The following is a 26,482-nucleotide window of genomic DNA, read 5'->3' as shown; positions in this document are numbered from 1 at the left end:
TTCAAAGCAGCAGATGTACTTTATCGAAAGTTAATACTAAAAGTTAGTATCTGCTCGGTTCCTGGAACTTATACCCAACTACGGCCTGGAAACGTAAATATAAATAAATATTTCCTAACGGCATAAAAAAAACACTTGCAGAAATAATGCAAATTCATTTTCAGTGGCTGTGCATGTAAAGGTCAATGTGTTTTACTTATGTCGTAGGTCTGTATTTGTTGGCGCTATTGGCGTTATAAATGGCAATTATTTTTACGTATGTGTTAAGGAGTTAAATGACTGGGACATTGAGAGTAACTGAAAGGCACCGAGGGCAAGAGAGGGCAGATTGTGTGAGGGTGAAACAGGTCCACTTCATGACGGAATTGAGGGTTGAATGAAGAAAGAGGAGGCTAATTTAGCAATAAGCCGATAGCCAGCAAGAGCCGATGCAAGAGTTAGCTATGACTGCAGCACCAGGGCACCGGAAGGTTGATGGACAGGTGGGAGGGACCAGAGCAAATGGCAGGGGGAGATACAACTCACCTGAAAGTTTTGCAGGAGGAGAGGAAGAGATGAACTGAGGGCCTCAAGTAGGGAGGGCAGTGGTAAAGACTCATGGGGAGAGGAGCCTGTTCGCGAGTTCTGGGATAGCAGAAGAGACAGGCTCAGAGAGAGAGGAAGTGTGGCAGACTGAGGTTAAAATGTTTTGGGGGTAGTTGGGGACCGTGTGGGATGGTGTGCAGGGGAGGGAGGGGTGCAAAGACATAGGGTATAGACGCTGATAGACACTTAGGAGCAGCAAAGAAGAGATGTATGTTTAGGAGCACACTGTGTGCTGGGAGCAAGACATGACTAGCCTGCATTGAAATACCTGTATTTTCGGGCATTCTCTTGGTCAGGAAGTAAAGGGCTTTGTTAAACGAGGCGCTTTTACTTACTTTCGCTTTTAGTGCAACGAGGGTGGAAAGTGACGGGCAGGAGAGAGGCTGGGGAGCGGAACTATTGGGGCGAGAAGTTGAAAAATGTGATTCACTTTGTGAGAGCAGGGGCACCCCTCTCCACTGCCACGGCATTAATCAAGGCACTTTGGTGACACCCCGGGTGGCTAATAAGGCAACTGGGAAAGTGCTGCGAAATCCAAAAGCAAGCGCACAGAGTGGTCCCGACTGTACCCGTGCTGAGGGAGGGAGGCGAGGGAGGGAGGAGAAATACGAGACGGCCTGCCGGCCGTGAGACGTGTGAAGACGTGGGAGGGGGCGGAGCGGGGAGAGCGGCATGTGGGTGTGAAGAAGCCGGGGCCTTTGAAGTGAAGCTAAGCTTCACTTCAAAAGGTGTCGGAGGAATGCGGCTGAGGGAACAGACGGCGATTGCGGCTGAGGGAACTGATGTGCACGCGCTTTTAAGCTCAATGCACATGCGCATTGAGCTTAAAAGTCACGGGCACTGCAAGGAATCGCCACGATTCCTTGCTTGTTAGTTAAAGGTTGTTTAAGCCGCAATAGTCTCGCAAGCTCGATGCGCATGCGCATCGACAGGCGAGACCTAGAAAGGCAAACATAAAGCAACAAAAGTCATTTCATTTATCTATTTATTAATTTGAATTCTATAAAGCATGGTGTAAACCCCAGAAAGAGTGGTAGAGCAATCTATAATGGATAATAAAAGACTAAAAGCCTCATGTACGAAGAATGCATTAGGTAAATGGGTTTGCAATTTACACATCGACTTTTACTGACCGTATCTTTATTTTGCAAACCAACCTATATATCAATAGGTCGGTTCATAAAATACAGAATCGTAGTGGGCCACAATTCAACCAGCCTCACAAATACTAATGAGGGAGGTTTCAAATTGTGACCCGCTACAATCGCAGCAGGCACGGTGCCCTTCGGGGATCAGAAGACCACCATGTTTGTGATTGCTTGAAAATAAAGCAATCCTTTTTCTTCGTAAATGCAGCCCGTATTCTGAAAAGGAAAATGGGATGCATTTCAAAAAAAGAAAATAAAAATTTGTCAATACGTTTTTGTTTTAAGATTAGGCAGTCGTCCACTTTTTTTTTTAAACGCCATTTACAAAAGGGGAAGTGTTGGTTTGGGAAACCCTTCCCATTTGCGAATGGGTCCCACCTCCTTTGATTTGGTGGTAAAATATTAATGTTTTGAAACAGGATTACGGTGACAAAACATTAATACATATCTTGAGGGATCGGTATTTGTCAGGAACCCCTTGAAATACGTCTTCCAAATAATATTTCCTTATTGTTTCCTACTCCTATTTAACGATTTTGAAGACCTTTTGCAAATTGTTAAATGGGTTCAGTACATTTAAAAAAGAGTTTTTGTGTTACCAAACCCTCACATTTACTGAATCAGAGGGTTTGCGGACTCTAAAATCCTTTGTACATCATGTCCTAAATTCCTTTCAGTGATTTGTGGTTCTTGGGAGAAAACGCAATATTCTCGAAATGTAGACAAGACAAGTCTACAGAGAATTAGTTGCCAAAAAAATGTGCATCTTAACTGAAAAATGTATCTTCTCATCAGCCAAGGAATAGGAGTTTGCTACCGAGTTTTTTCTTAAATAGAACGCAGGCTACCATATGATTTTAAGTTATTCTCTTATTTTAATGGCCATTCTTGCCTAGGCCAGTAAGTATTTACTCATATGCCAGCAATTGTGTTATGGGAGTAGTCTATTTGTTGTTAATTACGAAATTGTCAGCCCTGTAATGCGCACAATCAGAAAAACATAAACGTTAACCTTTGAAATAATGATCACCACATTTCGCCAATATATCGTTTAGCACTATCCAGACTGGTATTGGAAATCTCTTCTACAACAACGTAGAATGTGCCGTTTTTCTTTATACCCAATGGGAAGTATTATTTTGAATGCAAATTGATATATATATATATATATATATATATATATATTTAATTGGATTGCAGAATTAGCTTTGTAAGAGATTCAGCATTTCAAATACACATTCCTGACACATACAGATTTAGCAAACACACAAAAGGTGATGGGAGGAATGCTTGCACTGACAATCACTCGGGGTAGCATTCAAAAAATCATTAATTTGCCCATCTAAGTTTGGCCCCAGCCATATACAAGTCAGTCTTGACCCAGCCACAATAGCAACAGCCCAGCCCGAACTGCCAGGCCAAGATCTCCCTGAACCGCAACACAAGCAATCCAAGTCTGGTTTCGCCCTTATTAGGGCTCACCAGTCGGGTATAGCTTGGTTCCAGGGACAAAGTAAGCACGGAACCCACGACTGGCCACACCCAAGCGAATGCCTCTGGTTCGTGTATTGATCTTTTCTTTCCCATAACATAACCACAGGATGGGACAGGGCAGACATCTTAACCGCATCGCTGCGGCGCATTTTCCCGCTGTGCGCTGAAGTTTTAAAAAACCCGCGGTTCATGACGAGCTCAGCTCGTCATGAGCGTACGAGAGGTGTACCTCATGACGAGCTGAGCTCGTCATGAGCGTCGAAGGGGTTAAATAGCATTTATAGGTGCCATTTTGTGCAAGCAACTGTACATTGTTGTCAGCTTCAACAGGAGTCTTTGCAGGGTAAAGAGAAAAATTCTAGTTTTCTGTGTTGTGTCTAGGTCATTATTAGCTCCCAAAACACTATTTATTATTCCACGCCATTCTTGCAAATAATATGGCAAATCTCATCTCTCCTTACCAGCTTCATAAAAGTAGCCACTGACGTAGCTATTCTTATGGATCTCTCTTCAACAAATCTTGGCAGGGGCCTTGCAGTTGCAGTCAATGTATCGTTAGCGCTGCTTTGCCGGCAATAACCAAAGGGCTACAAATTTATAACTGAATTTTCTTCTGCCTAGGATGTAAGTCAAGTATATACAGTGTGTTAAAGAACAGGGTACAGCTCTCTGCGTTACCTCTGTAAAGGCAGCAACCACCTGCCTCCAGTAGTCCCCGACTACCAAGCAAGCCCACACCATATGCAGAAAATATGCGCCCCTGGTGGCAGCGCAGGCAGTCTCACGACCTGGTGGGATATATCTTTTGCTGTATACTTAAGGGGGCAATACGGACTGTGTAACATTTTAATCTGAAAGCGACAAATCCATGCATTGCCAGACAGTCTTGAAGAATTGTAGTATCTTGTCTGATCCAATATCAGTGAATGCAGAGGCAGTGTCCTGCTGCCATTTCTCCTTGATGTTCAGCAGGTAAGCTACCCAATCCAGCAGCAGTGCTTTATAAATACACAGTATGGGTTGTCCACCTTGAGTATATTTCAGCATCCACCGTAAAAGGGGTCACTTTAATATTTATTGCACACATGTGGTCCCGCATTTGAGACATCATCAATATCAAATAGGGAGTCTCCCTGTTCTCATGATTCATGACCATGTGTGCAATGTGCAGTCAGGACTCTGGATAGCACCCTTCGAATAATGTGTTCTCTCGGCTGGAGCCCCATCTATACATTGCATCAGGAGCCATCAGGTAGTAGCACCCAGTCTGGAAGGGATAACTCACCATGTTCATATGGCAGCTTCGGAGCAGTGAGTTGAATTCTGGGTTAGCCTCTGCCCCATACTAAGACCGTAATAATCAAATCAATCTTGCAGAATATTGATCTGTGGAGCAATCCCACTGTTAAACAGCATGCGAGAAGCGTCAGGATTGGAGGGAGTGGCCTCTCTCAGTGCCCTTATGAGCGCTGGAGGTCTGTGCTCTCTCTAACCCAGCTTTCTAAGACAGCTATGTTAACACCTTCGCTGCGGTGGCTATTCCGCCGCAGCGCTAAAGGGGCGGGGGGCCGCGCGGCGTGCCCATGCTGGTGACGGAACCGCTCCGTCACCAGCCTCGGTTGAGCTGTGCTCATGACGGAGCGGTTCCGTCATGGCCCCGCCCGCTCAATAGAACGCGCCGCGCAGGCGCGAAATGAGCGCCGTGCAGGCGCGTCGAGCGGGCCATGACGGAACCGCTCCGTCATCAGCACAGCGCTACCGCGGCTGATGACGGAGCGGTTCCGTCATCAGCGTGGAAGGGGTTAAGGAAGTTTAAAATGCACGTCTGACTGGCCATCGCAAGACGGCCGGCCAAAGGGACATGCGCACTTTAAACATAAGTGCACAGCTCCATGCTGCCACTCAGCAGCAATTGCCCCACCATGTCCTGAACTTAGTGTCGGGATGGAGTGACGCAGTTGCTGAAAAATAAAATGGCAATAAATAAACTTTATTACCCTGCTATTTTTCAGCTGCTCTAGGGCATTGTTTTAGTAAGGCGACGCTTCTCTGCTCTCACAGAGGAGCCGCTCCTGCCTGCCACCACCCAGTGTAAACTTGTAAAAGAACAATAATAACAACGGTAACAGAAAAAAAACCTCTCAAATCTAGTGTGGGACACAATCGCTTGGGGCTTCAGCCAGCACCACACATTCAATGCAGTTACTCTGGGGCTGGTACGGCATCCAGCAGCATTATGCTAGTGAACCGGTGGGGGGGGACCCTTAACAAGACCAATGGGGCTCATTATCACATACGCGTGCTCCATTGCTCTCAGTTTCTGTATTTGGAAAATTGGAGAAAAAAAAAACATCGGGTGGAATCATCACATAAGTGCGTTCTATCTAGCGATCAAGCTCATTGGTTTCAAAGCCAACAAACTGCTGGTATATTCGACCATGCTTCTAATTCCATGCTCAAAGTTCAATCAGAATTCACCACTACTCGCACTGTTAGGCCATGTGTCATCTGGATGCCCTGTTTCTTGGTGTGTATATTTGACCATGCTCCTCATTCCATGCTTAGGGCCCCATCAGTCCTTACCAGTTCTAGCACTGTTAGGGCAGGTGTCCTCTCAATGCCCTGTTTCTTGGTGTGTCTAGTAGTTCTATCTCCAGGGGATTGTCCAGTGTATCATGGTCCCTGACGCTCTTAGTAAAGTCATATTTACTGCCATGGTATTAAATTTATTGTCTAGGACCTGCGGAGACTCTGTCTCTGCCTTAATGAGATCTGCACCCATTGGTTCTAGTGGCGCTGTTTGTGCGTCAACTCCATTGGGGCCGGTAGAACTGCATATTTCATTATTTGATTGCATTGTGTGGGTTTGACACTTTCATTTTTTCAAAGATTTTTGTGGTGCACCCATGGCGACCCCGCTGTATGCTCCACTGATGCTCCTTTCCACAGCAGTGCAATTGTGAATGACAGGGTCACCTTCCAATCAGTGCAGCGCACAGGAGATCTCAGCCCAGGAGCTAGCTCCACCTCTGTGTTATTTCAAGGACCAAGTAGGGGCCACAACCCGCTCTTTTCTTCTCCAATCTCTACAGCACGAGGGACCTCCATCAGCATCTTCTGACGGTGGCTGCCCCAAAGTTTGATGGAGCACGTCACTGCCCCCCCCTCCCCCCCTTCAGTTCCCTTTAACAGGCAATGACAGTGTTTGCTGAGTGTGCAGCTTCTTCATAGCAGGTCAATGTCCTCCACCCTCACAGACAGCCTCCCCTGTCCATCTAGGCATCCTACAGCACTTTACAAACCCCCTCAAATAAAAAATATAAATAACAGAAAAATAAAGCTTTTTTTCTATCTTTCTTCCAGTGTGTGTACGAACACCAACTGAATTTCCTTTTTTTTAAAGTGAAAAATCCAGAACTACACCACAACTACTAAAGTGTCGTAGGACAACACTTCGAATCACTGGTGTTTATGCACGCTGATGTCCATTACTTCATTGGGCCACTGATGCTTTAATGCCTTGTGACCGCTGGTGCTCGTGGGTGCCTGGGCCTCTTAAGCCTTACTACTGCCTGGAAACATTGACCTTCATTACTGCCTTGGAACACTGGGGCTCTTTAGTGCCTAAGGGCACGGATGCTCATTCAGACTCCTTACTGCCTTCTGAAATGAATGCTCACCATCCCTGCAATGCCTCAGGCAACTGATGCTAATTACTGCAAGGGGCAATTAATGCTTTAATATCACCAGGGGAAGATAATATTTGGGCGCAACAGGAAGGATGATCATCTGCTTTTTTAGCGTGACCACGTTAAGTTCCTCCTAGCTCCTTGAAGGGCAGCAAAGTTGTTATCCGATAGGTCCATATGGTTGGAAGGTAAGCTCTAAATTCTGAAATTTATGAAGGGTGAGATTCAGCCCTTTACTTTGAGAGAATCACTTTAGGAGACTAAACTCTTTCCTCGATCAAGTGAAAGAGATTGAGGAAAACAGGCGGTGGTGATCAATTTCCTGCTAGAAGACTCACTCCATTTAAATCAGTTTATGAGCTAGTGACTAGCTGGGCAGGTGATTAGTCTTATAAGCACTTCCATGATCAGTCCAGAAGAAAGGGGCAGACCACTAACCATCGAAACTGTATACCAAAAATGTGCGAGCATGACAGTGAGATGAGCAAAAATATCTCACCAGACTTCGAACCCTGCAGACGCATTCAAGGCGAGATTTCTACTCAGATCCTCCACCACACGCCCTTTACCACATGTGAGAAGTTGGCCTGATAGGTGATGTTTCCAATTCTGGAACCACCTATTATCAGACCAAACAATCCCTTATGGTGTCAGGTTGTAAGTCAACCTTGTTAGACAAGCTATCCTAGGGGTAGCATGGACTAAGCAGCCTAAAGGCTTAACTTAAGAGGTCGTGTTAAGCGAGCTGTTTTACCACATACAATCCTGTAATATCAAATGAAAGGACACCACACAAGTATATATTATAAAAATATATGTGTTTATTACTAAAAACAATCCCCAGTATTCTTTATGAATAAAGGGGCACAAGCGTTAAATCAAAAGCACAGTTTAAACATACAAGTTGCACAATTATGGATGAGGGCGGGTGGCCACTCAAACCATATACTAAACAAGTGGTATAAGAGATACCAATCGAACAGTGGTTAGGCCTAGGGCCTAGGGAATCGCTGGGAGCAGTCAGGACAAGCAGTGCTGAAGTCGGGAGAGGCCCACGGGATTCGGGAGCAGTGCGGAAAGCGCACGCATGCACCAATGTTAACCAATGGTGCGTAAAAGTTACAAAGTTAAAGTTTAAGGACACTTCTGCTGAACCTAGAGGAACAAAACTTAAGACACAGACCCTAGAGATGTGTACCAGTGTGGGAACACCGGCGGAGCAAAGTTACCTCACCCACAGGAAGCGGGTGCACAGGGTCGAAGTTGAGTCGGGTTTCGTCACGCAGGCTCTTGGTGCTTGAAGCTGAAAGGGCTGCAGGCGGGGTGAAAGAAAAGTGTCCGGTGGAGTCCAAGGGTGGACTCGAGTCGAAAAGTACCTGAAAGCAGAGGGGACAGAGTCTGGGTCACTCAGCAGTGACCAGGGTGGAACCAGGACGGAACCAGGCAATGTCGGGCGCAATCAGGTCGCTGTCGAGGTGCTTCTCTCCGCTGTTACGTGGGCTCTGGGGCATCTACGACGTCCAGGAGCAGGTCACGATCTGTCCCACACAGGCTCTCGCCGTCGGCGCTGTCGGCTTCAAGATTGGAGCAAACAACACTTGGCAAAAGCAATCCACGCGGAACCGGGAGATTGCTTCTCACTCGAATCAGGAGGGTCAGAGTGGGGGCTCCTTTTCAGGGGAGCTGGGGCAGATCTGGAGCAACCAGATTCACAAGTCGATTTCAAGTTTTCGTCGGCACAGGGGCCACTAGCCGGCTGGCGAGTGACCGGGCCAACGCGTTGAGCCAAAAGAAGCAGAAGGGCCCCACGCAGCACTCGTCGAGTGTGGAGGGCTGAACTTCGGTGCAAGTGTGGCTCAGGGTGGGGGATTCTGAAACCCCGGTGTACAGCTTCGAGGGTCACTCGTGGGCTGCACGGTCAGCGTCTCGTGGTCAATTCAAGATGGCGTGCCCCACGCTTCCGGTCGCCTCCACGGGTCTCAGCTCTGCAGGGACTGTGGATCGGGCTGTTGGAAAGCAGGCAGGCTTGATCTCGTCGATCTCTGTCGCTCGAGTTCCGGCGGGAACTGCAACAAAGTAGACGTCGATAGCTGGATGGTGCCTGTTTACACAGGGTGGTCACTCCTTGACCACAAGGGAGATTCTTCGGGCTTCTACGTCGAGTAGGAGGTCGAAGGGTCCAGAATTTCGTTTCTTATGTTTCTTCAGGATAATCTGAAGTGCATTGGCACTGCTCCCACTCTTATTCGAATCTGGGGGGCGTGATTACCTGCTAGGTCCCCCCCTATGGGTGGGAACCAGGAAGGGGGTGGATACACCCCTTTCCTTTGATCCAGGCCGCCCTGGCACGAGGGCTGGAGTGCCCCAGAACCGGTTTGGCCGGATTATGCAAGGGGCAGCCTTGTGCGCCCCAGGCAGTGTCTGGTTTCTTTCAGACCTCCCTGCTACAATCCACTATCTCCTGTCTGGAGGGTGGTAACACCCTCCTGCGACAGGAAACCCTTTGTCCAGGCCCCATTTGGCTGAGTTTCGGTCAGCTTCAGGGGGTCAGACTCTTGTCTGTGGCAGAGGCATCCATTTTGTGGATCTAAGGCCCTTTTAGAAATTAACCGCATTAAAGTAAAGTAACATGTCTTACCCCTCTAGAGGGGTGGAATGCTATCCCCGTCGCCAGAACTGGCGAAGGGATAGTATTCCAAATCGTATGACACCTTACACGACATGTTTTGATAAAGCCAAACCAGAGTTGCTATATAACCGCGAGGATTATAATGCACTTAAGAGTATATGGTATGGCATTATCCTGAAACAGCTTAGGGAGTTGTTCCCGACAGCTGCAGACAGGCTCAGCTCATGCTAGAGCTCCATCTCACATTAAACCACGCACTCTGCCTCCAGGATTGATGAGGCCTTCCATAGGAGTGGCTCACAGGTTTATATGTGTCCAGATATAGGTTTAGATATAGGTATACTATACCTAAGTAAGGGGTGATTACACCACCTTACCCCAGCTGAGTGATCAGCCAGTTGTGTCAATTTAAGAACCAGCCAGGGGTGGCAAAAGATATGCTGCAGCCCCTGGTAGGCCTTGGTGGCCCCTATGCCCTGGGCACCTATAGTGCATTATACAGGGGCTGACAAGGAGTCCATTTCCAATTGTGGTATGTACCTAGGGTACATGGAATCCATTTTACAGAGAGAGCAGATGGCCTGGAGCCCTGATTAGCAGGGAACCAGGTCAACTAAGTCAAAAAACCAGCTAAACACAGGCAAAAAATCTGGGGTAACCATAGTCAGGTAGCCACCTTCCTACACAACCCCCCCCAAACGAAAGGAGATAAGGCTATCCTTGGCCAGGTAAGCCTATATTGCCTGAGTGGCCATATAAGGAAGTACCTGCACTAGCATGGGTACCCCCTGTCTCATGGTCCACTAAGCAGTCCCTCACCCTTGGGGTATTAGAGGGTCTCCACCATAGGGAATCACTACCTTGGGTGTGTTTATGCAAAGTTAAAGGCTGGTTTGGATATGGAGTACTGAAGTGAGGCTCTACTAATTTAGGGCTCAGCTTCCTCCAATTATCTTCCACCATGTGTGCCTTTCTTTCTTTAACTGAGTTGCACTGTGCTCTCAGGGTCAACCTCTGGCTACCTAAAGCTGGAGGCTGGGTCCCTCTGTTTGGCTTGCTGGGGGGACAGTTCAGGTTTGGGCCCTTTGGGTCCCAGGTTTGGCTGTGCCCAACAGACTCGTTCTGTGGGAGGTCCCTAACTGTTTTTAAGGGGGCTCCCTCAGGAGTTTTTAAAGTTTTCACCTCACTAGGGCTACTAGTTTTGGTGCCCCTAATCTGTTGATGGGGGTGCTTTATTTGACAGGGGGCCCTCTGGGTCTCACTGTCCTTCTTGTCCTCTGCAGCCCTGGGCTGGCTAAGGCAAGGGAGAGAGGGGCAGGTTACCTGCTCCAGACTGGGTCCCACCTGAGAAGGGTCCACCGCCATCAGAGGCTCTGTCAGGCCAGGCCTAACAACCTCTGGGGCAGTTCCTTCATCAGGGGTAAGATCAGTTCCCTGAGGAGGCTGATCCTGTCCTAAAGTCTGGTGAGGGGGAGATTTCTCTTCCTCCTCCATGCTCTCAGTTTGTGTGGAGTTATCCATCATTTCAGGCTTCACAACGCACATATCAGTTTGAGTTGGGGCTGTGGCCATCACAGCCCCACCAACCTTTTCTGGAGGAGACTCAGTTTGGGTTTCTGCTGTTATAATAACAGCTTTGCTATTCTGTTCAGGAAGAACTTTTGCTAAAGATGGGGCAGAGAGTTTCTCAGCCCTACCAACCTTTTCAGGAAGGACATCTTGGATTGGGGCTGTAGCCATTACAGCCCCACTAACCTTTCCATTGGAATTTACCATTCTAGAATGGATTTCCTGTTCAACCTCAGCCCAGGCTGAGATTTCCAAATCATTACCAAGTAGGCAGTCTACAGGCAAGTTTGATGACACTGCCACTCTCTTTGGGCCAATGACACCTCCCCAGCTGAGACTTACTACTGCCATGGGATGATTTGTTTTGATGCCATCAATGTTTGTTACCTGGTATGTGGCACCAGGTAAAAGTTGCTTAGAGGGGACTATACCATCAGCCACCATGGTGATGCTAGCCCCTGTGTCTCTAAAAGCTTCAACTTTCAAACCATTGATGATGGGCTCTTGTCTATACTTGCTCAAGGTATTTGGGCAATCAGAGAAGTTGGCAAACCCCATGCCAGTCTCATAAACAAAATCATTGGGTGATGGGGACCTGGATAGGCCAGGGTTCACCTGAGCTCCAAAAGTAAACCCACCCAGATTCCTGGGTGTGCTCCCACTTCCTGGGGGATTACTGCTGACAGTAACAGGAGGTGGTGGAGCTGGCTTTGGAGGTATATTCTCTTTATTGTTATTCTTGGGACAACAGTTGTCTGTTTTGTAATGCCCAACCTGTTTACAGGCATAACAATAAGGCTTTTTCTCAGTTGAAGAAGTGTCTTGGGACCCACCCCCATTCTTGGAGTTTTGGGGCCCTGGGGAAGTCTTTTCTTTATTTTTATCCCCACCATTATCTTGAGGCTTGGTAGACTCCTTCTTCTGGTTACTGTCCTGATTCTTAGGCCTAATCCTGGTTCTGACCCACTTGTCTGCCTTCTTTCCCAATTCTTGGGGAGAGGTCAGATCAGAGTCCACCAGGTGCTGGTGTAAGAGCTGGTTCTGACAATTACTTAGGATCTGCTCCCTCATAATCAAATTATACAATCCTGTAAAGTCATGTACTTTGCTGCCATGTAGCCAACCCTCCAGAGCCTTAGTTGCACAATCAACAAAATCAGTCCAGTCCTGAGTCTGTGTCTTCTGGGTGTCTCTGAACTTCAACCTGTACTGTTCAGTGGTTAAGCCAAACCCATCTATCAGAACACTCTTCAGGACTTTGTAATTGTTTGCATCCTCATGTCTAACAGTGAGGAGCTTATCTCTCCCTTTCTCTGAAAAGGAGTACCATAAGATTGCTGCCCACTGTTCCTCAGGAACCTGCTGTACCATGCAGGCTCTCTCAAGAGCAGTTATCCACTTGTGGATGTCATCCCCTTCCTTGTAGGGGGGCACAATCTTTGTCAGGTTTCTACTATCATAGGACCTGGGTTTCTCTTTAGGAATATTGCCGCCACCAGTGGCATCTAAGCCACACAATTTTTGCTCTCTTGCCAAGGCAAGTCAAGCTTGAGCCAAGGCTACCTCCTCCCTCTCTATTTGGAGTTTGACAGCCCTCATTCTGGCCCTATGCTCTAGCTTTTGAGAAGCAGTCATGCCTCTCTGAGATTCTCTTGAGGCACTAGAAATATGAGAGTCCCCTGAGGGAGATCTCACTCTTCTGTTGCCTGGGAGAATGACATGGTTGGATCTGGGGAGGTGCTGGCCCTCTCCATTTCCCAGTAGGTCTAAGTTGGCCTGGTTAAGCCTGGCAACTTGGACCTGGCTAGCCCTCTGATCCTGATTCTCTGGGTCCTCTACATCTGAGTCCTCATCCCCCTCCTCTCCTTCTTCCTCCTGAGGGGTATCAGCTACAGGGGGTTCACTCCATCTCCTGATTCTAAGGGTACTTCATTCGCCTTCTCTACGTCATCCTGTTCTAGAATGGCTATCAGGATAGGACAGGTGGGACTTCTGCCCCTTTTTAACCCTCTTGAGATGCACAAGGCAATCAAATCCTTTCGGGTTAATTTGTCATAGCTGGAAGTTGCCTTGGTAAGGTCAACTGTCACAGGGGTAGACCCTGAGGCTACTCCTGTGTCAGACATGACTCTAGTGTGGTGTAAGTGATGCACCTACCTACACTAAGTGTTTCCCTACTGTACCTTGCTAGTGAGTTGTAGTCAGGGTGTGCTAATCCCTTTAATCTACAACTACTAAGTTCAGTAGAACTTAATATGCTAAGCTTTTGATTTATATGTACCTAGAGGTACTTGATGTGATCTTTCAATTTGATAAAAGATTGCAATGGTAAAACAACAGCAAGCTCAAATCCGCACCGCTGCTCACCAATGTGAGAAGTTGGCCTGATAGGTGATGTTTCCAATTCTGGAACCACCTATTATCAGACCAAACAATCCCTTATGGTGTCAGGTTGTAAGTCAACCTTGTTAGACAAGCTATCCTAGGGGTAGCATGGACTAAGCAGCCTAAAGGCTTAACTTAAGAGGTCGTGTTAAGCGAGCTGTTTTACCACATACAATCCTGTAATATCAAATGAAAGGACACCACACAAGTATATATTATAAAAATATATGTGTTTATTACTAAAAACAATCCCCAGTATTCTTTATGAATAAAGGGGCACAAGCGTTAAATCAAAAGCACAGTTTAAACATACAAGTTGCACAATTATGGATGAGGGCGGGTGGCCACTCAAACCATATACTAAACAAGTGGTATAAGAGATACCAATCGAACAGTGGTTAGGCCTAGGGCCTAGGGAATCGCTGGGAGCAGTCAGGACAAGCAGTGCTGAAGTCGGGAGAGGCCCACGGGATTCGGGAGCAGTGCGGAAAGCGCACGCATGCGCCAATGTTAACCAGTGGTGCGTAAAAGTTACAAAGTTAAAGTTTAAGGACACTTCCGCTGAACCTAGAGGAACAAAACTTAAGACACAGACCCTAGAGATGTGTACCAGTGTGGGAACACCGGCGGAGCAAAGTTACCTCACCCACAGGAAGCGGGTGCACAGGGTCGAAGTTGAGTCGGGTTTCGTCACGCAGGCTCTTGGTGCTTGAAGCTGAAAGGGCTGCAGGCGGGGTGAAAGAAAAGTGTCCGGTGGAGTCCAAGGGTGGACTCGAGTCGAAAAGTACCTGAAAGCAGAGGGGACAGAGTCTGGGTCACTCAGCAGTGACCAGGGTGGAACCAGGACGGAACCAGGCAATGTCGGGCGCAATCAGGTCGCTGTCGAGGTGCTTCTCTCCGCTGTCACGTGGGCTCTGGGGCATCTACGACGTCCAGGAGCAGGTCACGATCTGTCCCACGCAGGCTCTCGCCGTCGGCGCTGTCGGCTTCAAGATTGGAGCAAACAACACTTGGCAAAAGCAATCCACGCGGAACCGGGAGATTGCTTCTCACTCGAACCAGGAGGGTCAGAGTGGGGGCTCCTTTTCAGGGGAGCTGGGGCAGATCTGGAGCAACCAGATTCACAAGTCGATTTCAAGTTTTCGTCGGCACAGGGGCCACTAGCCGGCTGGCGAGTGACCGGGCCAACGCGTTGAGCCAAAAGAAGCAGAAGGGCCCCACGCAGCACTCGTCGAGTGTGGAGGGCTGAACTTCGGTGCAAGTGTGGCTCAGGGTGGGGGCTTCTCAAACCCCGGTGTACAGCTTCGAGGGTCACTCGTGGGCTGCACGGTCAGCGTCTCGTGGTCAATTCAAGATGGCGTGCCCCACGCTTCCGGTCGCCTCCACGGGTCTCAGCTCTGCAGGGACTGTGGATCGGGCTGTTGGAAAGCAGGCAGGCTTGATCTCGTCGATCTCTGTCGCTCGAGTTCCGGCGGGAACTGCAACAAAGTAGACGTCGATAGCTGGATGGTGCCTGTTTACACAGGGTGGTCACTCCTTGACCACAAGGGAGATTCTTCGGGCTTCTACGTCGAGTAGGATGTCGAAGGGTCCAGAATTTCGTTTCTTATGTTTCTTCAGGATAATCTGAAGTGCATTGGCACTGCTCCCACTCTTATTCGAATCTGGGGGGCGTGATTACCTGCTAGGTCCCCCCCTATGGGTGGGAACCAGGAAGGGGGTGGATACACCCCTTTCCTTTGATCCAGGCCGCCCTGGCACGAGGGCTGGAGTGCCCCAGAACCGGTTTGGCCGGATTATGCAAGGGGCAGCCTTGTGCGCCCCAGGCAGTGTCTGGTTTCTTTCAGACCTCCCTGCTACAATCCACTATCTCCTGTCTGGAGGGTGGTAACACCCTCCTGCGACAGGAAACCCTTTGTCCAGGCCCCATTTGGCTGAGTTTCGGTCAGCTTCAGGGGGTCAGACTCTTGTCTGTGGCAGAGGCATCCATTTTGTGGATCTAAGGCCCTTTTAGAAGTTAACCGCATTAAAGTAAAGTAACATGTCTTACCCCTCTAGAGGGGTGGAATGCTATCCCCGTCGCCAGAACTGGCGAGGGGATAGTATTCCAAATCGTATGACACCTTACACGACATGTTTTGATAAAGCCAAACCAGAGTTGCTATATAACCGCGAGGAATATAATGCACTTAAGAGTATATGGTATGGCATTATCCTGAAACAGCTTAGGGAGTTGTTCCCGACAGCTGCAGACAGGCTCAGCTCATGCTAGAGCTCCATCTCACATTAAACCACGCACTCTGCCTCCAGGATTGATGAGGCCTTCCATAGGAGTGGCTCACAGGTTTATATGTGTCCAGATATAGGTTTAGATATAGGTATACTATACCTAAGTAAGGGGTGATTACACCACCTTACCCCAGCTGAGTGATCAGCCAGTTATGTCAATTTAAGAACCAGCCAGGGGTGGCAAAAGATATGCTGCAGCCCCTGGTAGGCCTTGGTGGCCCCTATGCCCTGGGCACCTATAGTGCATTATACAGGGGCTGACAAGGAGTCCATTTCCAATTGTGGTATGTACCTAGGGTACATGGAATCCATTTTACAGAGAGAGCAGATGGCCTGGGGCCCTGATTAGCAGGGAACCAGGTCAACTAAGTCAAAAAACCAGCTAAACACAGGCAAAAAATCTGGGGTAACCATAGTCAGGTAGCCACCTTCCTACACCACAGAAACTATAAGGCCACCTACGCCTCTCAGAGTCATGGCCCGGTGCAGGTAAAAGCGGTGGGGTGGGGTAGTCGACAGACGACGTATTGGGGGAAATAAAACCACTTACCAAGGCAAGTGTTTTATTCCCTTATTCCGTCATCTGAAAATCCCCCCGCACCGCCAACCTCTTACCTGCCCCGTTCAGGACTGCTCTCTTGGGAATACCTTTATCTTCACACCGGAGTAGTTTGTGCCTGTATTGTCAGACGTGCTCCATGCAGGATGAGGTGGTTCTCCTGCGTCACTATTTGACCACAACCTTAGCGACAGGAGTGACTCCATGCTGGTGCTTTGCAGACCGCTGCTGAAAGTGCAGGATGGCCCAGGTAAGGGAGCGCCCTGGTTGTCAGACAAGTGGTTCTGAAACTGAGAGCCCTAAATCTTGCAACCGGGTGCATGGCCTTTGCTTGCCATACAAACTTAAACACCTGTAGTCATCCTACAAGAACTGGGCTTCAGGATGTCCTGCATAGGAAACAGCCACGGCAGGGGCCGAAGCCGAGCATCAGGACATATTTGAATGTCATGAAGCACCCCAATGCTAGAGTTTTCAGTTAAGGAGTTGCGGGGGAGAGTGACTTGTGGCCATCATGTCACCGAGGTTGTGTAGCTTGGACTGAAAGGTAAGCTGAAGACTGGTGCAGGTAGACAAATGGGCCAGTGGCATGTCAGGTTGGTGGTTTGGAATGCGGTGTCGTCTTCTCAGTGGCGGGGTGCTACGGCCCGCAGATACTGGAGGAGCGTAATAGCTGCTACTGTGAATGTTTTGGAAGCAAATATATTCACAGATGTTGATTAATCAGTTGAGTCCCACTTCCACTTCAACAAAGGAAAAGAGTCGATTTGAGGGAAACTGAACTATACATATCCTTGTTCTTAATTCACTGGAAATGACAGTAACTCAGTAGGGCGTGTTAAAGGGTCATAGCCAGGTCTAATGTGCCTAAGGATGAAGAGGTGCCTGACATTTTTTAGTTTAAGACCAAAAGACGGAGCTTTAAGGCCAAATCAGGTTATCAAATAATTATAATTCATTAGGTTTCCAGTTTGTGTAATAATCTCAACAAGAGATTTAAAAAAAAAGCATTGTAGTCTGAGTGCATTTACACAAGACAGGTTACACCCAAGCAGCTCTGCTCATTGTACGACTCGCGGCCAGCCCCAAACCCTGCGTTGCAGTAAAATACATTTCTCTCAAGCACAAAGTAATTCGTAGATTTAAATGCACGTTTCAGGAGCATACTCTGATAATAGGTTCACTGCTCTAAAGTTTGCTCTTAAGAATGTGACACATTCATTACTGGAGGGACTGTCATTTTGCGTGTAAAATAAAATGGCACTGCAAGTAAAGAGGGTTCATGATAGACTAGGCTGTCTTTAATGGAAATGTAATTGCATGACATTCTCACAGTATCTACAGTCAAAGGTGCATTCATTGGGTTCATCCTTTTCATATTCTGAGCTGGAAGCTGAATTATGCGCCCGCCTGCCAAGCAAAGAAGGGAAATGAGTACAGAGAGCCTGCAGAGAGTACTGTATTGTTCACACTGAACAATGCACTTTAAACTGAGGAGGACATGGACTCGCTCTCAGCGTTTTATTAAGCGCTCCCAGCACCACACAAGGGAGTTTGAAGTTTTTGAACCCTAAAAAATGAGAACTTGGACAGTCCTATTTATATATTTATTAAATACTACAAAATTAAATATATGGCATTTACACAACCAATAACTTTGTTGGGATGTGTTACTAATGCAGACTAAACATAAGCTGAGAACTGCAACCCTCAGTCTAATTAGAACTGTGGAGTGGATGTGCAGTACTTATACATACGGAAGAATATATAGAAGTCAATTCACAAAGTGCATTCCAGGAATAAGCGAATTCCAGGAATAAGCGAATACCAGGAATAAGCGAATACCAGGAATAAGCTTGGTGTAAGACAGGAGTGCTCCTGACTTACTACTACAATTTGAGAGTAAGCCAGGAGTACTACAGGAGGAATTCACATCTACGGATAGCAAAATCTTTGTGAATCGGGCCATTATATCTAGGTAATCAAATGTTTTGAAGCTAGCAATGGTTATTGGACCGTTTTCCGAGGCTACTTAGTCTGTCCTCTTTTAGTAGAAAGTCGGATGCAAATCTTCTTTTCGCTGCTCAGTGCCTTACATAAGAAACCAAAGCAGTGGCAGCTGGCATCATTAATCATTAATAAAAAAAAATAAAAACACTAACCTTATAGGTGCTCCTGGCCCCGGACCTCTTCTTCTGTTGACTGCACATCAGGCACCAGCAAACTCTTGTGACCGATCCTGGCGCTGCTCATACGAGAGCAGCGTCCTGATTGGAGGGAGCAGCCTTCTCGGTGCTCCCCAGTGCACTGGAGGCCTGTACTTGCTCTCAACCACCTGTCTAAGGCAGCTGGGTTGAGAGAGGTTTAAAGGGCGCATATCTGGCTGGCCGTCGCAAGACGTCCAGCCAAAGAGACATGCGCATTTTAAACTAGTGCACAAGCAGGCCTTTGCCAATCACTCCTCCCTGCTACAATTCAGGAGGTTCCACCCTGTCATGACACACTGTTCAGGACAAAATTGTAATGAATTACCATTTTATTTTTCATCTCTGGGGCTTGGGGGGCATTTAAGTGGGGCGATGCTCCTCCGCTCTTATGGAGGAGCCACCCCATAACAAAAGATAATACACGAAGAGGGCTGCAGTGTGTGGGATACTGGTAATGTCCTAGTCTCTCCTCAGATTGATGGTGGACACAGATTGTCCATAAGCAATGGATGAAGCTGGAAAGGTGTGCAGAATCATAACAACCAGAGGTGAACGATGGGTTATTTCCTCAAGTGTCTTAATATTTTACACAACTGGCTGTTTGCCCGCTCACCCCCACCCACAAATACACTCTGACCTCAAGCCAAAATGGCTGCCAAAGGGCCTTAATTCGGAAGCCTCTATACTTCTTCACATAACATTATGGCGTGGTAAAGTTGATGTGCTGCAACAAACAATACAACCAAATTAAATAGGCAGACACTAACAGTATACATTAAATGCTTTATGTAAATTACTCCAGGGTCGCATATCACCTCAGGAGCTTGGTCATGAAGAAATTCTTTAAAGCTATTTCTGATTTTCAGGGATGGACATTTGCAATCAAAGCCTGCATAAGAGATTTACTTACACACCACCGAATTATTTGTAAGGTAATAACTACTTACGTTCAAATTTACATTTATTGAAACTTTTCACACCAAAGAGCATCACTATATTAATCCAATTTTAACTTGAAAGCTTCAGAAGAGTGTGGCGAAGTACTGGGTCAGCATCTAAAACCATACGTTTATTTTAGGGCTTCCATTAGAGGTTAAAGCACATTATTCTAAAATGCAATAGGAGGTATGAGGAAACATGCTATCTACCTCTAACGCATCACAGCGCCCACAAGGCATCATGCTGCTAATAATGAATGCAAATGTGCCAACATGAGACTCCGGCTGGAACAGGCCTCACGGGTGTCTCATCTAGAAAATTATAGTAAATTGCTACAGACTCAAAAAACAAAACAAAAAAAAAACACTGACACATCCTTGTCAGTTAAATCTCCATGTGCAAATACTTGACAACATGCATTAGTACGTTATGCTGCAATGTTAAAAGGTCTTGTGTTAACGTACCTTTCAAATGTATATTCACTTTCAGCCCGAAAGAAGTACACATGAGATTTGAAATGCAGCTTGAAGACATAGTCCTTGTGAATATTTTCAGATTCTGAGGGAATGGTGAGGGAATAACCAAGCAAAGGCAGGCTGGCTAATGGATGATTGTCCTATAAGGAAAAGATAAAAACGACAAGAATTGGGAACAGAGGTGGACCAAGAAAAATGTGATTACATTGTTTTTATTTCATTAAGAACCATGAAGAGAATTACTCTCATTCACACCTAAAAATCTTACAAGCAGTTAAGAATGGCAAAATCTTGTGAGAGTAAGGTGGGGAGAAGCATACACTCAAGCAGCCAATCGCATTAAGTGAGAGATGACTATTCCAAAGGCTGGGTCAATATGTGATTGACAAAGTCACAAGCCAATCGCTGAAAGTGACTGGCCAAAGAAAGCCAAAGCTCAAGGGAATGGCAGGAAGAGGCTGGCTGATAAAAGCCAATGGGCGAACGGGCAGATCCAAACCCCCCCTCTATTTATAATGTTAGGAATAAGAGGATTTGATAGCTGCATTGTCAAAACCCTGCCATTAAAAAAATGGGCAACACAGATCCATGGGGAAGCCAAAGTGATGAATTAGACCATGGGCAAACTTAGCACTAGCCTAGGCACTACCCATTTAGTGTCCCTTTTATTAAGAGTGACATGACACAAAGGGAATTGTCGTCATTGCTCAGGCATGGTTACTGTGCTTGCCCATACGCGGGATGGAAGCTTGCAGTGCTCCTGCCCATGAATGCAGTATGCTGTGCTAGTGTGTAGAGTAACACTGGTACAACGCTGCTTGCTTTCTCGCTGGGGGAAATTTACACTGCTGCTGCCTGTCTTATAAGTGATGAAAGCTGGCATTTGGGGTGTCTGCTTTGAGTACGAGATGAAAGCTAGAAGAGTTGCCTTCCTTTGAGTGAGGGGCAAAGCGATGGGTGTCTGGGACTGCTGCTGACTATGCTAAGTCGGTGGTTCTGCGAGTGTTTTATGCCACTGCTCTCTATACAGTGAAACCGAATGTCCTGTTCAAATGTAAATTAGAGCAATTTGTAAAGGAGTATAATGATATTCTATATTTGGAGATAATAGCTTGTTGTACCACAAACAATAGCATCCTACATACCAGTCAGTTTCAATACGGCTGCTAATAAATCAACTTTTAAGCTCTTACCTGGTGAGACTTGTAGAAATACAGGCAGAAGTTGGTAAAAACCACCCAGAGCTTCTGCCAACCATTACTGTTTTTAAACTTTCTCAACAAGTTCCCTGATAACTGGTTCTGTAAACGAGAGAAAATAAAGTTGTGTCAAAATCCTCACTGATGTACCACACAGCATACACAACAGGTGGAAAGAGGACACGCCTCAGCAAAAGAGCTTTGGCGGTATCCTTGGTTTCCACCTGAAGCCAAGAAAGCCCTTCACCTTATGCCGTCCCAGTGAGCAGACAGCCCCAACCTCATCTTTATAAAGAAGCTTCCCTCATCTCCCACCTTCACGAATACAACGGTCTGCTGATACCTTTGAGATCCAGTAACCTTTCTGTCAGATTTAATTGCTTTTTGCTTTTAAGTTATTAATCTTCAATGAGAATCCTACTGGTCTTACATTTTCAGTGGATGCCAATTACATGAGGATATTGCTATCTTCATAAAGATGCTGATTAGGTATGTGCCAGTGCGTCTTCACTCTGTCTGTACCAGATAAAATTGGTGGCAACCTGTTGTCACTTAGTGCACGTTACCTTGTTCGTAGAGAATACGACATGCCGCTAAGGAATTTCGAAATAAATTTCCTATTTCACCTACGAACAGGAACACTAATATCCGTGGAGCTGGAGAAGATAAGGAACATACAAGATCTTCCAACTGTTGAGGGGAACATGCAGGAAAGAACATTTTTAAAATGGCTACACATCCCAGGCAAGGACTCAATCTCCCCATATATCTTATCAATGAAACAACAATTTAGTGAGTTTCAGAGTAAATAATCTAAGTTTCATTGATGAAAAAGGGAAAAGTCACAGCCTAATAGGATCAGGCTTAGAGATCACTGTGTGACTGAGGCTTTCGCTGATTAAATTAGGGGGCCTTGAGGAAAAAAAACTAACGCTGCAGTAAGAGCGTTGGTATCAGTTCTTTGGAAAACAAACTAGAGCTGTTAAATTTCCCCCACCCCTTTGAAACACATTCACACCACATATGCACGCACACTTCTCTTTGCCATGTCCAACATGGCGAAGGGGTCACAAATTATAAGTCGTTTCCCCTTTTATTTCAAAGGAGGGAGGTCAAATCAAGTCCAAGGATGTGCTTTACAGTTCTTCGTCATACTCCATCTTTCTTGTAAGCCCACTGTTCACTCAATGCGCCATTGTTCACCTACGGCCATGGTTTATCGAATGTACCATCATTCTCCTGAGTTCATGTACATTGGCGTCATTGCCACACATCTGTCCGTAACTTTCTCAGGGCACATTGTACAGTTTCAAAGTGAAGGAAACTGGAAGCCACATAGAAATACCTGCCAAGTTGTCAACCAGGCTTTAAATTTCGAAAGTGCTCATATCATGAGAAGGAGAGGTTGTAATTCACTTTGGTTCTTATCAGGTCATTTTAGAACAATTTCGGCAGGCATCGGCTTGATTTATCTGTGTGCCAACACTGATCGTTCACCGTGAAGACTGTAACTTCATGAATGCGCCTCAAAACTTTCAGGAGCAATGTTAGCCATCACCAAGGTTAGATTTGCACAACTGTGCAACACGGAAAGGGGTTTCAGGTCTACTGAGTATGAAAATGAAGAGTCTTAAAAAGAGGTGAACTGTTAGGAGCAGTGTCATTGGTGGTAGCGGTCAGGAGAATATCATTTGGCTCTATGGAACTGTTTTACTAGACAGTGTTGTGTATCGATTTAGATTCCGTATGAATTTCCCGATTCATGCCCTTATATTGGTATAATTCACGTTGCCTTTATATAGGCCTAGAAATCCAGTCCTTATTTAGGCATAGCCCATGCTACCCAAATATAGGCATGGCTACTTGCATCCGTTCATCTACATCACAACGATTTTGTGGAAAACCAGACTCTTAAGCTTTAGGGACTTCCCCGTGCCTGGATATTGATTTCTCCAAGAACTCATTTGTTATGCATGAACATCTATTCCTTAGAGGTTCCTTTATTACGTTCATATGCCCGACTCTTACGTCAATACTGGCATTCCTAAACACCTTCAAGGTATAAATATACCTTCACTTGCTATGGCAAAGCACGGTGTGGTTCGGTGCAGTTCAACTACCTACTTGCATGCCGCAGCTCGCCACAGCAAGTACCGAAGAAAGCCAACTCCCCAGCTGACGCACTGACCAGAAGCTGTCATCCTCCTGCCAAGAATTCAGCTCCAGTGTTTCTGACTCTCCTTGCGGGGTGTTGGGAAATCGAGTCCCGGGAAAGAGATACAAACCTCTCTCATTCTAAGGTATGGAGCGGATTAGAACCTAGCAAAACCTTTGGCAATTCTTGGCAAAACTAAACTATAGCTAAGACAGCACCTACTTCTTCCCTCGTACTAGACCTAGGTTAGGTACACTGGGGTAGGCGTATTTTAGAAGCACCAGTTGAGTATTTTAGCCTGTGTTATTTATGTATGTATTTTTATATATGTCACAGCAACAGACAAAGCTATTACAGTATTATTTTACATTACTGTTTACGCTGTACGCATTATACTTCGGTTGTATGGCTTTACAACGCAGGCTTTTACCACACTTGCCATTACAACGCTGTTTTTACAACGCAAGTCGTTCCAACGACTTGCGCTGTAAGCGCTGGATAGTGGAATAGTTTAATTTTCTATTCCAACTCCATCCCACGTTACAGTAGGGAAGGTGTTTGAATAGAAAATTAAACTATTCCCGTCGTTGTTGTTACGACTTGCGTTGTAATAGCAACGTTGTAATGGTGGCGCATGGTAATACCCGCGTTGTAAAGGCTTTCCCCCCTTATACTTCGCATTCTATCTAACGATTGTAGCAGTTCATATCTCTTGCATGAGAAAGAAGACTGTTCAATAAACCCTTTTTATAGAAATGTCTGTCTATTTTCTGTGCAACTCTGTAGAAACGAAGCATGCACGATTGACTAAGTGAAATAGTTATCTACTGTTTCCACGACTCTGAAGATATTGTTCCGACTCTAAGGGAAACAAAGTGGTCATGTTTATGCGGTTGTCAGACACTAATCCCTTCTTGTTCATTCAAGAAAGTTTCTAGTGACCTCTGAGCTAGTTGGCACACACAATTAAGTTTAATATACTCGATAGAGACATACTGACCTCAGTCCTATGTCAAATCTATAGTGTATAATATTCCAATGCACAGAGCCTATTAGGAATATAGGCACTACACTACAACCGAGTGTTGCTGTAGTGCACTGCTCTACTAAATAAGATTTGATGGATCAATCACGAGATTGGCCTTCTGCCTAAGTGGACTCTACAAAGGACGAACTTCAGACTTAGATTTCACCAGACAGCTGTGGGTATAGTCACTGCTGTGAGGTATGTGCTGTGAGGAGGCACATTCAGGAGTCAATGTCCTACTGAAATGACCAGGTCACTTCATCTACAATTTTTAATTTATTGAGCATGTATAGAACTGAGCAATCACACACTGGCCTGAAAATGACTTGGCTGGGTGTGCAATAAATAAACGTTGCACATGACAAATGACCTGGCCCTCAACCCAAAGAGGGAAAAGCCAGACCTTTAAGAAAGGGTTTGGCAAAGAGCACAGATCTTGTTAAAGGTCTCTGCTCTGAAAGAGCAAAAACAGCCAACGCATGCAGGATGTTGCAATCCAAATGAATAAAGCAAGATTAAGTGCATGCAAGGTTTTGATGGAATGGTGATCTCCTTCGGGCTGGAATGAGGAGAATAAAAACAACGTTGCCCGATTAGTACCTAAATCCACTGGCAGCTGAATCAACTGCTAAAACAAATCCGCCTTTCTGTACATAGAATGGAAGTGGAGTCGGTTTTTGGTTTTACCAGCAGAACAGTTATATGTGATGCGCCTCGTCAAGCTCCACATTTTTGCTTCGGGCCAGTGGAGAAAAATACCTTAAAGAGGCACAAGCATGAGATGAAATATACTGAATATTTCTTCCTTCTCTGAGCCAGTGTTTTTTTTTGTCTTGGCAAAAGTTGAATGTTGGACACTTGTAAAGAAGAAAGTAGCAATGGCAATGTGCAGTAACAACAACTGATTTTTAACATTTTCAGACTTCTTTGTTATTATGTGAATATAATTTACTCAGTGGTAGAATGGTTGTAAATGAACAGGTATGTGGTTCACATTAGTGTCCTACATTGGGAAGTGCCCTTTGGCCCAAGTATCCTTCCAAAAATGCACTAGGGGATTGTTCGGGGTATGTATTGTACGCAACGGGCATTATTTAATGTACATGTGTGCTGCATGTTATCCCCGAGAGTACTGCTTGTCATGCACTTGGATACCATATGGTAGGCGGAGACACACTCATTGGCACACTCCTGCCTACACAGGCTATGACATCTGTACTGCTTGCTGTGCATGAGTCCACAGACAGCACAATGTATTCTATGCTTACATTTAACAGCCACAACAGACATTGAGTGGCAATGGGTGGAAGGGGCAAGGCGGAAGCTGGGCCCCGTTTTGCTGTATGTGGAAACTGGCACTTCAGAAGCTGAGGCGCTACTAGACACGGAGTACTATGACGCTAATTGAGAAAAAAAAAGAATGGCGCATGCGTATCCAATTAACATTGCCCTTTTTCAATGCACTGGTGATCGCTCCTGGCAACAGTTGAAAAATGCAATGAACGGCTGCGGACATAAAAAGCAAGTATACCAGCACCCACTGAATATTCAGTTTACCCGGCACTGCCAACTTGGACAGTTAAGGGCATGATGTAATAAATGCAATGAAGTACACAAAAAAGTGATGGGTGGAATACTTGAATAAATCTCTGCCACTGGTAATTATTCGGGGCCGCATCCCAGTCCATCCTTATTTTGAAAGTCATGGTACCTCAGTTCGGACCCAGCCATATGCAAATCAGTCTTGACCCTGCTCCAAAGGGAACAGTCCAGCCCGAAGCACTCACACCCGCAAAGTGGCACAACACTCGCCCCAGGCACGACACAGCTCTGGATAATTTTTTTTTCAAGAATAAATCTAAAATTGATTTCCCCTTTTTTGTAACCTCCGTCAACATTTCCTTCGATGCGTCCATCTTGGAGATGCGTGGGTTAGTTTACAAGTTCTTCTGGAGCCTGGTGAAGTTGAGATAAGCTGCAGGCATACATTGATTTACCTCATAACTCTTGGTGATATCATGAAAGGACAGGCTCTGCATTCGGTACCAGCAGACATGTGAAATGGTAACAGGTCGCTGACAACTGATCAGTCCAGCAGGCAGCGACGCACAGTCACTGACAGTGAGAGAATC

At 46.2% G+C, this 26,482-nt stretch overlaps 1 protein-coding gene across 4 annotated transcripts in view; it reads right to left on the bottom strand.

The window, feature by feature from the left end:
* FARP1 (FERM, ARH/RhoGEF and pleckstrin domain protein 1) overlaps window positions 1-26,482 on the bottom strand; it is a 543,186-nt gene that overhangs the window by 5,568 nt on the left and 511,136 nt on the right. For all 4 annotated transcript variants that reach the window (XM_078657512.1, XM_078657514.1, XM_078657515.1 and 1 more), the window contains exons 25-26: window positions 21,163-21,270; window positions 19,958-20,109 (exon numbers count right to left, since the gene is read on the bottom strand). In XM_078657512.1, the coding sequence (XP_078513638.1) occupies window positions 19,958-20,109; window positions 21,163-21,270 (260 nt within the window). The remainder of the gene's footprint in view (window positions 1-19,957; window positions 20,110-21,162; window positions 21,271-26,482) is intronic.

Source organism: Lissotriton helveticus, chromosome 8, assembly GCF_964261635.1.
Source record: "Lissotriton helveticus chromosome 8, aLisHel1.1, whole genome shotgun sequence".
Lineage (NCBI taxonomy): Eukaryota > Metazoa > Chordata > Amphibia > Caudata > Salamandridae > Lissotriton > Lissotriton helveticus.
The sequence above is the reverse complement of the archived record's forward strand: the minus strand, read 5'-3'. Positions and strand labels throughout refer to the sequence as shown.